The sequence below is a fragment of the Galleria mellonella genome, unplaced genomic scaffold (assembly GCF_026898425.1).
Source record: "Galleria mellonella isolate WM207_F2 unplaced genomic scaffold, CSIRO_AGI_GalMel_v1 utg33, whole genome shotgun sequence".
Taxonomy (NCBI): Eukaryota; Metazoa; Arthropoda; class Insecta; order Lepidoptera; family Pyralidae; genus Galleria; species Galleria mellonella.
Genome location: NW_026442079.1, coordinates 10,883,470 through 10,897,375, shown reverse-complemented (window position 1 = coordinate 10,897,375; position 13,906 = coordinate 10,883,470). Strand labels below are relative to the sequence as shown.

The window sequence follows — 13,906 nt, the reverse complement described above, 5'->3', positions numbered from 1 at the left end:
ACTATTATTATTAATATTATTTTTTTATATTCAACATTATAGATATAATTAGCTAAATAATAAATTATAACCAATTTATTAATTTATATTAAACAAGCTTTGTGTCCGTTATTTCGTGCGCGTGGATTTGAGAAGAAGAAAAAATTATGAAACAGACCACGTAAAAGATGGTATACATTTTGCCATCTTTTAGGTAAAATTCCTAAGGAACACAACTGTAAAAACTACAAGCTATTTAGTACAGTAGTTTTCGTGTGATACTGGAACAAACATAAAGAAGAGAGATAGACGAAATTTATAAAAAAAAAAATATTAATTTGACTTTTACAACTCTTAAGACCTCTTATATTACTTTTCCTTAAGTATCTTCCATGTACGGACACCGCCTACTTACAATTTTATTACATATATTATATGAGAAATGAGATAATAAAAAAAATAAAATAAAATAAGTCAATACACACATTTTCTAAGTAGGGTATTGTTAGAGACAGCAAATAAAGAAACACGAGGACCCGAGTCAATTTTGAAAATAATCTTTCCTAAAATAGTCTGAATGGGAATCAAAGCCGGGACCCGATTTGAATGAAACAACAATGCCCTATAGAGATCCTCGATAATAGAGTCAACCTCTGGCATTATTATAATTATTTACCGGTTCAGTTTTGACAGTTGAATTTGATGTGCGCGTGCTATTTATCAAGAAAAAGGATATTTCGTATCTCAGTCAAATAATACGTTCCGATCATGCGAAGAAGATAACGCCAGAAGTCACACACATAGCTAGAAGCTAGACAAAGAATTTTCTCTTATTGCCGAATATAGACAAGTATACAATCACCAAGCACAGATAAATAACTATGAATTCATTAAAAGTTTATAAAAAACCGTTGACCTTATAACGCCTGAACAAATCCTCATAAATTTTAGCTGAGAACCATCTCGTTCACGTTAGCTTTCAAACAAAGAAACCGCATCACAATCGATCCATTCGTTTAGGAGCTACGATAACACTGACAGACTCACAAACATGTCAACCTTATAACACCCCTGTTTTTGCGTCGGGGTTTCATAAAATCGTGCACCGATAATCCCTGTACGATGTAACTAATTAACAAAGGATTTTGCAAAACCCACGGAAACTTATGAACTTCACGATAAGTTTCCGAGTAAAACCGCGATGTTTACTTCTTGGAATACGACAAAGTTTCTTCTGACATTAAATGGATATTTATAACTATATCGCTTGTAATTCGATATATTATTCTTTATTGTACATTGTGCCAAAAATCTTAACAGTATAGCTGGTCCGCAATGTTACTTCACCTTCCAATGATTGCGGGTTTAAACCCCGCACAATGCAAACATTTGTTTAGTCCGTTTCAATGGAACTTAATGAAAATGCAAACAAATGAATAATTGAGTGGACCGTAAGACAATGACTGATGCTGATGTCCAATAATAGCACAAATCAAAAGTCAATCATTTGTTACAAATTTCATTTAGTGAGTGTTCCTGTGACGCGATAATTTCGACAAAACTTGGATATGTCAGTTTATGTGGCTCGAAGAACCGACAACCGATCAGGAAGAAAAGTTCTTGAGTGGCGACCCTATCCGGGCAAACGCAACGTAGGACGACCCCTCACTAAATGGAGTGACGACTTCAAATACATTGCACGGAGTCAGTGAATGTAGATAGGTCTATGTTCAGCAGTGGACGAATAATGGCTGAGATAATGATGATGTGTAAGGTGTTTTTGTATTTAAAAAATATGCCTCTAACTAGCGCATTAGGGATTATAATCATATTTTTTTTAATATTTACCTAATTTATGCAAACTTTATATAAATTGAGACTGGACTGCATTGTGTGACATATCCAAGATTTTATTTTTTATTGCATGACTAGCTTTTACCCGCGACTTCGTCCACGTGACTAGTATATGTTTACTGCCCAAGATAAAAAGTAGTCTATGCCCATCTCCATACCACATACTAGTAGTACGTGTATACTAATTTTTATAGTAATTGGTTAAACAATTAAGGCGCTAATAGGTAAGAAACAAACTCACTTTCACATTCATAATATTAGTAAGTATATCTGATAACCCTAATTGTATGTCCGTGCTGTATGAAAGACTCAGATTTGCGTAGGCGCAATTGGCATAATGGGTGTCTCAGGAGCGAGGGAGACTTCGATTACTGGCGAATTTAACTCTAATATAATAAGAACAATTTTGTCCTTATAAAACAGACATTCTGATATTATTACTGCCAAATTATGAATTGAGCTTTGCTATAAAAGCAAACATTGATAATGGAAGTTTTCTTTCTTAGTGAGTACGTATAACGTATTTGAAGCCAGGGGAGCTTTTTTAAAGGGGTTTTAACAGCGCAATTGCTAGCAATATACCCTATCAGATCAACCTTCACACGGTTCCCCTTGAAAACTGTTGTGGTTAACGTTATCACAATAGACTAACCGACCTGCTTTCATCCTCATCCAACATCCCTCACTGATGCCCCGCCAGTATACAATATACCAATAGCACAGGCGGGGTTACCATTCCATTTTCACCCATAAAAAAAAAACATATTTGAGTAACAATATTCCCAGAAAGATTTAAAATTCAAGTATACACGTGGGATATATGGAATACAATCATTATAATATGCAATGTGGATGTAGTCAATAACTGATTAGGTACTCAAAAATGTAATTCTCTCCAAGTGATAGGATTAACTGCAAAGTACCACAATAATATGGGTAAATAAAATGAGATTTATTCGTAAAAACATAACTGTAGTTTCTTAACTAATATTATAGTTTTAAAAGGATACAGTAGTTGTGGTTTTAGAACTAGGCTCCTAAATAGGTTAATAAATAAGCTGTGTTAATAAGAATGGCCGTAGTTCACTCATCACATACAAGATTTCTATTTATAATATTGATTTTCTAACGTGACAAAGACATTTATTTACGATATAATTTTTTTTTATTTATTAAATCATTAGTACAAATATGTGTACATGGCGGACTTAATGCTAAAAGCATTCTCTCCCAGTCAACCATAGGGAAGTGTTAGAATACTCGAAAGCGGTACTACTAATTATTGATATACATACATACTAAAATTACATATATAAACGAATAAATATATATGAATAACAAATATACTTACACATATATGACATATACTATATTATACACGAAATTGAGAATAATATAAAGCACTTACAGCAATATCCTATGTAATAAAAAGAAATTACAGATTATGAATATAAGGTTAAAAAAAAAATTATTAAAGATAGTGCGCATTCAACCAAATTATACAGTAATTTCTTACTGATAAGAACTTGTGAAATGTATGCATAATCATCATGTCAGTCGTTAACTGTACACTGCTGAATATAGGACTCCCCCTTAGGGGTTTTGCCAGTAGTTGGCATGCTTTGCAGGCGGGTTGAATGCCACAGTTTGTTTAAAAAGACTCTGCTGCACATCCCTCGTCGTAAGAGTCGCCTCTTACGAGACCCACGGGAAAGAAAGGGGTGGCTCATTCTATGACGGGATTACACGGCTGTACCTTTGGTATTACTTGTGTTAATTTAATTATACTAAAACAAATTCCCTGTAAGAATGTAATTATTATTTACCTTCTTCTTATACTATATATTATATAGATGGAATGCAATATTTTTACTTATATATAAATAATGTTTATTTAAGTAAACTAATATATAATAAGCATTTTTTTAAACTACCGCCCAGTTCGGAATGCAATTTCAGATGAGAAGAACGGGCGAGATGCACAGCTGTTGCTTTTGTCAATTTTTTTTTTACTAGAATATTTTAGTTACCCGCGGTGTTGATTGAATAACAAACCGAATTTTAAGCTTACAACTTTACGAATACAACTGTGAAAACCGCATTCGATTTGGTGTTGCAGTTATTGTGTAATGCCAGAACAAACTAACAGACAGACGAAATTTCTAAAAATTATTGCTGTCATCTATCGATGTTATTAATATTGAAACTTTGTGGCCATAATGTAAATTTAAGTCTGGCCACATAAATTATATATGTTGATATTATTTTTATACGGTTTTTGTTTCTATTAAAATGGATGTCTCGTCTTGTATCTATACGTATTATATAATATACCATATATCATAGGTCTAAAAAATATTATTTTTCACTGTAACTCTCTACAAGTAAGATCACTCATATCAATTTTTATTAAATATCTACCATGTATAAATACCGTCTAGTTACAATTTTATTACATTAGTAAAATAAGATAAAAAAATAACAACTAAGTATGTTACTATCCATTGAGAAGTAAAACCTTTTTTATTATGTATACAAACAAATGTTAAATAGGGTTAACGTTGATCAGCTTCAATAGACTTCTAAGGTCGTGAATTATAATATTACCATATAACACAATAGACGAGTATATCTTATCGATATAGGAACAAACTCAATGGTAATGGGGAACTAGTCTTGGGTTATCAAGACAATGTTACATGGCATAGGACAGCGTGTGAGTGCATCTGTGGCATCTCAGAACGACTCAAAGAGCTAGTACCGAGGTACCCCATATCTGTGTGCATTGAGCTGGCCGTATCATCGATAACTTATCGATATGATGTTTACTGTAAATATATAGTCTATTAAATGATAATCATAATTTCTTTTATCAATAAACGTGTTATTGTCAGATAATTAAGTGTAAATATAATATTTGAAAATAGAACTTAACTTGATAATTAGGTGTTTCATTACCTAATTATTACATACGGGTATAAGAAAGTAGAAGGAAATTTTCTATTTACAAACAACAGTATAACATTATCAAAGTCTTATTTACCAGACGTACTACTTACTACTAGACTTACTTAGACTACTTTGTACAAAAGTCATTTGCTTGAGCACCTTTGTCCCATTCGTGTTTCTGCCGTGAAACAGTTGTGTTTGCATGGCTATGTTTCGGTTTAAAAGATGGAATATGGCGTGAATTTACAGGGTACAGAGGAATAACACCTAAGCCATTGGCGAAACAGTATACTCTGTTATGTCCATGGTACTGCTCATGTCTATAGATGACGGTTACTACTTTCCATCAGATGGGCCGTTAGCTTGTTTACATTCTAAGTTGTATAAAAAAAAAACAAATATTCCGATCATTTACCTCAAGTTAAAAATGCATTAGAATATTTACTGAATCTAGTTCGGTTTTATTAAAACAGAATCATTAAGCTGGTAGACGTGATATATTCATGAAAAATTTAACTATATGTTTCACTGAGATTTCGCAATTTTTTTTTATACCATCGTCAAGTAACTTGTAACAAGCTCATACTTAACAACCATATATTATAAATACCTAACTACTTCGAATAAATATTAGGCAATACTCGGGAATTGACTATCAATACACGTAAGTATTGAAGTATTTAAGTTAATGATTCATTAAGTAGACTTATGTTGAATACATTCTTATTGTTAAAGTAATATCTTAATAATTACGTCATCACGCTTGTAAGAATAGAAGCATGTACGCCCACATAAATGATACAAGCAAACTTAAAAGAATAATATTTATTCATTGTTCTAATATTAATAAATATGGTTATAATTATAAGTTGACATATTAAGATGAAATCATCTAACTTTATCAACACTATGTTTTTTTTTTAAGATTCAGTTACACATTCCGTATCCCCTGGGTGCAAATAAAAATATATGGGGTTCCTCGTGAGACTATCCACTAAAACTTAAAATTCATATAATGTAGCAAGGTCAATGCTTTTCAAGGACTAAATTTTAAAAAGCGCTACGTAAGGGATATTTTGACATTATTTAATCTTTACTTATGTTTATAAAAGCTCAATAATAAAATGTTTGTTTCAAAAAATATCTTTTTCATTGAATAAAGAAAGAAGTATCTAATAATATGTTAATACTATAATATAAACACATTTTACAAAAGTGTATTTAATATCTTAATTATATTAAGCAATTTTTAAGTTATACATAAATATTAAAAAAAAATGAAAGAAGATACTTCATGTTAAAAATTAAGTAATTTTAATGACTGTAAGTACAAACATTATTTTATTAATACTTATTATTTTATTATATTTTTTTATTATTATTACCAAGTATTAGTAACATTATAAGGAATTGTGAAATCATGTTGGCTTCATTCAACCTTAGACAAGGTAAAATCACTTCTCCACCAAATTAATAGTTTAGATACATTATTCGTAATTACCATTATAATGTATTTCGCACAATATTGTAATAATTAACACGTGGAGTGTGAACATAGCCAATTGCCAATATAATCGAATCATCGACATCGATAATTGGTAACGTCAATAAAAGATCAACACTACAACGTGCCGAGAGGCAACAGGCGGCGACCCACAGAGCTAGCTGTAAGCGCGAGCCATTCAGTCAGTCTGTGCATGACTTCCGAAGTGGGCGGTTGGTCGCGCCGAGCGCGGCACCATGTCGCGCCTCCTCGCGTTAATCGTACTTGTCGCGGCGCACACATTAACACGAGCAGAGTTCCAAGGCTTGTGTCAACGAGACTACTGCGAGTGCAACCCAGCAGTACACCAAGCATGGATAAACATGACCTGCACCGTGCCCTCCAATCAGGTACCGAATTCTTCATTCGTTTATGACAAACAAAAGTGATCGAGTTGTACCACATGTGTTACGATTACGCTCTTGGACAGAGGCTGACTAATGACACCTAATAACACAACTTAAATCTCTAGAAACGACTTAGTTTTGAACAAAATATGGTCATTTGATAGCTCCATATTAGTTATTTAACGAAGTTGAAAACTTGTTATTAATGATTTTATAAATGATATTTCAGAAAATGACATTAACTTTTCAGCGTCTCATATCTATTGGCGACACTTCAACTCGTATTATAGAAGTAATTAAAAACGACTTTACACAACAAGGTAGTTATAATATAAACAAATGTCTTAAGGATAATCACATGTTCAATTTACCTACTTTAAAATAGTGGTTTTTAAGAACTTAACCTCCTTATTCATAAAAACTTCAAACCTCACATAAACCTATTTTTGCTATTAGTGTTTTTGTCCTTTTCTTTTGCACTAATTTCTCAGTTTGAAAGACAGAGACAAAACACTTTAATAGTTAAAACAAATTGGTAGTAGATTTTAGTTTTTATGAATAAGGTGGATAATTGTTTAACATTTGTAAACAAATAAGGGGAATCTGGCGAAAAAAATGCATACAAAGAAAATTTACCTGTGGCTCGAACCCCGAAGGTATATTTTCATATTCATAATGTGAATTCTATGCACATCACATTATACCTACATAATGTATACATATTATACATTAGATGTGTAGAGAATTATTAAAAAATTAACTTTATTGAACTATGAGATATATGGAATAACAAACTAGAATGGTTCTAGTACTTGTATAATTTTTGCTGGATCCTCGACCCAAAGGGCCTACTATAGAATATTTTCCATAATTTAGGGACCGAACGAAACACAAATTTGATGTCAAAAGGACATAATACACAGTGTTTAAAAATGTTAAAATATATTTTTTGGACTAAGTATTAAGAAAGGATTTATGACAAACGAAATGTTAAGCTCCATTTATGGGGCCAATTTCGATACGACCAAAAATACGAAATTGAGTCCGAAAATCTGGAATGTTATTACAGAGTAGACCCCTTGTTTTTTTATGGGTGATAATGGAATGGTAACCCCACCCGCGCTATCGGTATACACCGGCGGGGCACCAGTGAAAGATAATAGGTGAGAATGAATGAAGCAGGTCAGTTAGCCCATCGCGACGTATTCAACAAGAATTGTTCACGACGGTTTCCAGGGGGAATCATGTGGAGGTAGACCTCATAGGGCACATTACTAGCAATGGAGCTGTCAAACTCCATTGCTAACAATCTCTTTCTCCCCTAGACCCCCTGTTTACCAAAGGAGAACTAAAAACGTATACTGTGTGCTAACATTACAATCTTATAATCTTGCATGCATAACATGTGAAAGAGACATAATAATATCTTTCATTACTTTTACTTTATTTATTTATTACATTTAACTACAAAGTTAACAATTCTGTCTCATACTCCGTTACAAAATATCATGGTTATTGAACAAATTAAATGTTCAGCGTTTATAAAGATCAACAGGTACCGTTCATGACTATAGACAACAAATACCATTTTCTATCATTTCAAATTGTTTATTACCATAAGTTATATGAAAAAATAAAAACACTGGTGAGGATATAGATGGTCTGCTTGTTTACCATTCTGTGTTACAAAAAATAAAAAAATCAGGCAGGTGCGAGTTGAACTCGAACACCAAAGGTTCCGTACATATGTAGATAAAAGATAAAATACCTGTATTGCAATTCTATAAGAAATAGACACCTAAAAATAGTTATTACTGATACCACAATTCGTAATTTCTAAGTAAGTATATACTATGTCTGGAGCTTTTTTGATAATATCGCAAAAACTGTAGTAGATAAAAACATCGTTTTATTTTTCCTGTAACAATTATATATACCTACCTTTATAAAATGTAATTATTTTAGATTTTTCACTTCACAGACTTCAGAGATGGTGGGGGGCGGGGGGTTCCTTTTCTCATATTTTCGATCATAAGACAAAACTATGCTGATAACGAAAAAAAATTAGATTTAAAATTTACAAATGAAGTCCTTTCATATAATACCCCGTCTGGACCAGTAGGTCTAGTTTGAAATTTTGAGTACCCCAAAGGACTTTTTTTTGCAATAATATAATTATTTCTATTCCGATATATGTGGTCCAACAATATATAAACTATTCAAAATTTCAAATCGATAGCATTAGTAGTTGCTGAGATATAGCGCTTAATGGTTGACAGACGGCCAGAAAAAAGAAGTCGCATCGTAAAGGTTCCTTTATATATTTTTAGTACAGAACCTTAAAAAAGATAACTGAAAATATTGACGATCAGTAAAAATAAAAAAAAAATGGAAAAAAGTAGCTAAAAAAAGGTGACTGGTGATATCTATATATACATAAATCTTTTGTCACGGTGTTTGGGGTCGCACTCCATGACACTGCTCAAAACTGCTCGACTGTTTTTTTTTATGTATTTATTCATTTTTTAAAGTATATTTCATAGCACTAGGTGTTCCCTGTCCAGAAATAATTTCTATGGCAGAACAACGTTTGCCGGGTCGGCTAATAATATATATAAACCATGATAGCGAAATAAAAGCATTAGACCACAGACCACAATAATTAATTCAACGTAACAATTACAACGCACACATACAGGCCAAACATATTTACCATTGTGTGTTACACGATTGCATATTATCACAAGTTAACGGTCTCATTATTCACAGTGCGTACTCGTAGCTCAACTGAACTAACGATCATATCTTTTGTCGATAACTTCTTTGAGTGCATTAGTTTGAATAAAATTGTATTGTCAATGCTGTATAGGAAGGTCAAGAGCATGGCCTAGGATAAAACTGGATAGAGGAGAATGCACAAATCAGTTGTCCCGATTATGAGGAAAATCATATATAAATAAAAAAAAAAAGTAATACATATATTCTAACGTACAGATATTTAGAATATTGTATGAGAGAAATAAAAATTTCAATATTAACCTCTTTATTCATCAAATACTAACGGATTAATACTAATTGACGTAGTATTAGACGGAGTACTGACGGATCTTTATATGTAATCTTTGTCAGATCCGTCAGTATTCTACGACTATGACGAAGTGTCACTTTCATTTAAATTTGGAAAATAGCGCAAAGAAAGAGATATAACACTAAAATTAACTTTAGGTATTTATTATATATTAACGGTCGAGGGACGGCCAGTAAGTGTCCCTCTTAAAACATCATCAAAGCCTAACTGCGGTTGCCAACTCGTGGGGGGTTTTGTAAGTAGTTGCTACGATTGGCAACTACTCACAAAACCCCCCTTTTGGGGGAAGCCTATATTCAGTAGTGGGCAAATAACGGCTGATATAAATTATAGTATTAGATCTAGAATAAAATTTAAAGCAGCTCTGATGCTATAAGAATATACTTAAATTATATTTATAATTTAGAAACATTACGCTGTAATATCAAATGAAAATTTTAAATTACAGTGAATGATGGTTCAGAATTAACTCTCAATGTGTGTATTCATCAGTACATAGTATAAAGTCGCTGCCCGCCGTCTGTACGCTTAGATAAGTATTTTGCGGACACCGCAAAATAATCTGTAATGCCCATAGTACCCTCATATGATATTACCATTCTTTATTTATCTTTACATAATTATAAAACAAAGTCGCTTCCCGCCGTCTGTACGCTTAGATCTTTATAACCACGCCACGGATTTCAATGCGGTTTCTTTATTCTTTATAGTTTAATATTGTTGTATTAATTTGTTGAAATATGACGATAATTGTTCAAGATGTTGGAAGAAATCAAGTCGACTGAAAACTTTCATCTAAAACGCTGCCTAATCCGTTTAGTATAGTAGTTAAGATATAATTTACAAAAAATGTATGGTGAGATTGTTTCTCTTTTAAAGGTTTACAAAAAACTGCGATGGTATATATCTATCTTTAAGTTTTGCTTACTATACCCATCTAATTCATACTCGACGCAACAAACTGATGCAACAAATATATATTCTACTACTCGTGCGAAATTAAGGCGGGTCGTTAGTAACATCTACATTATTGCTGGACATAGGGCTCACCTATAGACTGCCATAAGTAACGGTCCTAAGCCACCTGCATTCACTGACATCTACGAGTACAATAGTCAAATTCCGGTTAAAACAATAATTTCGTAGTGTTTCTCCTTGATATTACCACAGTGTAAGGGGTTTTCACGCAGTGGTTAATCGCTCATAGATATCTGTGATCATGCTACATTCGTCGCAAAGGATGTCACATTTATTTCCAACCAATTTCAAGACGAGAAGATATATATGTATATATATATATATATATATATATATATATATATATATATATATATATATATATATATATATATATATTATTCTTGTCTTCACATTCGATAAAAATATCATTTCTGATTAATTTCGTACTGCGAATTTGACTATTTTTGAATATTCTAAATTCTAAACTAAATTTTAAATTCAACTAAATTCTAAGTACTACGCGACTCAACTTTATTAAATCAATAAGTCAGTTTCATTAAGTTCAGTCGAGTCGCATCGAGTCTAGTAACTTTAGACATGTTTGACTAAATTTGGCCAGTTTATACGAGTTTGGAACCCCTCTTATGGGAGAAGGCTATGTTCAGCAGTGAACAGTTAACTGCTAATATGTTTCAAGTTTGTCCCAATTTGGCTAAGTTAGGTCAGTTTAGTCAAGTTTGGTTAAATTGAGCTGTTTGATCATTTTAATTGAGATTGGTATAGTTAAGTGGTGTAATTGGTATAGCTAAGTTTGTTTCAACTTGGCCAAGTTTGGTCAAGTTGGGCCAAGTTTAGTCCAGTTTGCTTCCTTAAATCAAGTTTAGTTTAGCTTGGATACTTTGTTCTAATATTGACTATATTAGACCAAAGTATCTAAGCTATACTTTATGTTTGGCCAAGAATGCCTGAGTTTGGTCAAGTTAATTCTCCTTCAATATAAAATTAAAACCAAATTAGTAAATGCAATAACAATTTGACAAATTTGACAAAAATTGACCAAACTTGCATAAAATCCCCCAAAACTTTCTATAGAATTAAAAATATTATTTTTAGATAAATATTATAGATTGTAAATAACCTAATCATACAACGCCGTATAAAAAGAACTCGATCAAAAAAAAATGTCCAAAATAATAAATTAGGCAAATATATTAATGCATGCGTTAACTTTTGGCAGGTACCGAGTGAATGTATAGCAACTCGGTAACTCACCGCCCCTGCCTTCCCTCAAATGTTACCCTATATAGATTCCTTCGGGAAACTACTGTATGAAAAGTAGTTTTTTATACTGTGATAATACTTTATCAGACCGAGACCGCACCGTGATCGACAATATAAATCTACCCTAAGAGCGCGAGATCAGGCGACGCGGGCGCCGCCAGTCTGTGCTATTTGTGGTGGTCGAGGGCGGCGGCGCCGGCAAATTTGACTAGTTCGCGAATACTTAATACAAATCGCATTCTCTCACGATATTTTCAATGTTAGTGCAACGGGGCACACGGAAATTCAACATTGTATTACATTAATTTTAAGACCTGTTTACAAACAAAACGTACTAATCCTTCGCGTTCGTGGTACTCCATTGAATCATAAGATTATATTGATATATTTAGAAATTGGGTCATGTTTCTAGTTTACTTCGAAAGTTTCTATAACAATTAAGATGCATAAACTTATGAGGGTTTGTGGTGTTAAATTGCAATTAGTCAGTATTGTAAATATTTACATGAATTGGTGCACGTGTACATTCCTTTACCGTTCTATTTATGATATTAATAATATTTATCGATTAGTGAAAACAATTTAATTAAATATATAAGATTACAACAGGTCATGAAAAATAACTATTAAAGTAGTACAACATTATTAAACATCAACTAAGAAATAAATGCAAATAACATAAAATGTAGTCTACATAGTATCATTTTAACATCACTATATCAATCATTATCTGCCCACTGCTGAACATGGACCTTATTTTTTTTATTTTGACGATTGTTCCTTATGACAATCTATGGGGGACCATAGATTGTCATAAGGAACAATCGTGAGTCACCAGCATCCACTACCTGCAAAATGAACTCGTCACTCCATCTAGAAGAGAGTCGTCCTATACTGTGTTTACTAGTACGGGGTATCGTATTCATTGTTACCTACTAGATATAGGCCTCCCCAGAGACTACCAAATATCCCCAAGCTATCTTATACTTTCTGCAACATTTCAGGTCTTCTTTACCATAACCACATATAACTTGTTAAGAAAGATACAACAAAATAAAAAAAAAATACATTATTTTTAAATTATTATCTCACTGATTTGGAATAACTATAAAAAAAAATATAAAATAGTTACAGTTGGTTATCTCGATTTCTTTTCATTATCAAGGCAATGACATGATGTCAACTACAATTTATTTTGTTGTTATCGGAACCAAAAACTGCTTTCCTTTCACATGCTCTAGTAATATGTGATTGTTAGATGTGTGTCTAAAACAAAACATATGCATAATGGTTTTCATCTTCTGCCCTTATTCTAGTATTATTTGTGATCTTCGAAATGTCTCTTTATTCTATTCTCGGTAGTCAACTGTGTATTTAATCGCTTTCTGATCATATCAATCTTTAAAAAGACTATTCATTCTACTACTTTTTATTGTTATTTATATGGTTTTAATACTGACAACAATGCTTTACATTACAAATGCTTATTCCAAATTAAATAAATGATTAATTTCAGTATAATTTATTGTCGATTTTTTCGTTAATTTAAATTTTCCCATTTCAGTTATATCATTACTTTTTTATTAATTGATATCATTTCAACCAATAAATCATGATGTCTAAGGTAAAAAGATCAATAGTTCTATATTACGTTAATTATATTGATATTAATGATATCAAAATAATATCGTACATACTACTAAATTGTAAAGTTTCACCAGATTGGCGTCAGTTCAAAATTTAGAGAAAATAGCAATATATGTCAACGACCGCGTGTATTGTCTGAGCGGTGCCGGTGGAGCGCGGGCAATTCGTATAACCCATAATCATGGTTGTGCCGTGTTTACTATCCAATAAGTAGGGGACGGTCAAACAATAGGTCAGAAACAGTAACCATGATAGAGA

At 32.3% G+C, this 13,906-nt stretch overlaps 2 protein-coding genes across 5 annotated transcripts in view; one reads left to right on the top strand and one right to left on the bottom strand.

Annotated features, from left to right (window-relative positions):
• Nucleotides 1-13,906, bottom strand: part of LOC113518531 (E3 ubiquitin-protein ligase MYCBP2) — a 162,209-nt gene that overhangs the window by 40,549 nt on the left and 107,754 nt on the right. The window lies entirely within an intron of this gene.
• Nucleotides 6,429-13,906, top strand: part of LOC113517888 (uncharacterized) — a 33,130-nt gene continuing 25,652 nt past the window's right edge. Inside the window, exon 1 of the mRNA XM_026902634.3 lies at nucleotides 6,429-6,675. Within this exon, the coding sequence (XP_026758435.1) occupies nucleotides 6,523-6,675 (153 nt within the window). The 5' untranslated portion in view covers nucleotides 6,429-6,522. The remainder of the gene's footprint in view (nucleotides 6,676-13,906) is intronic.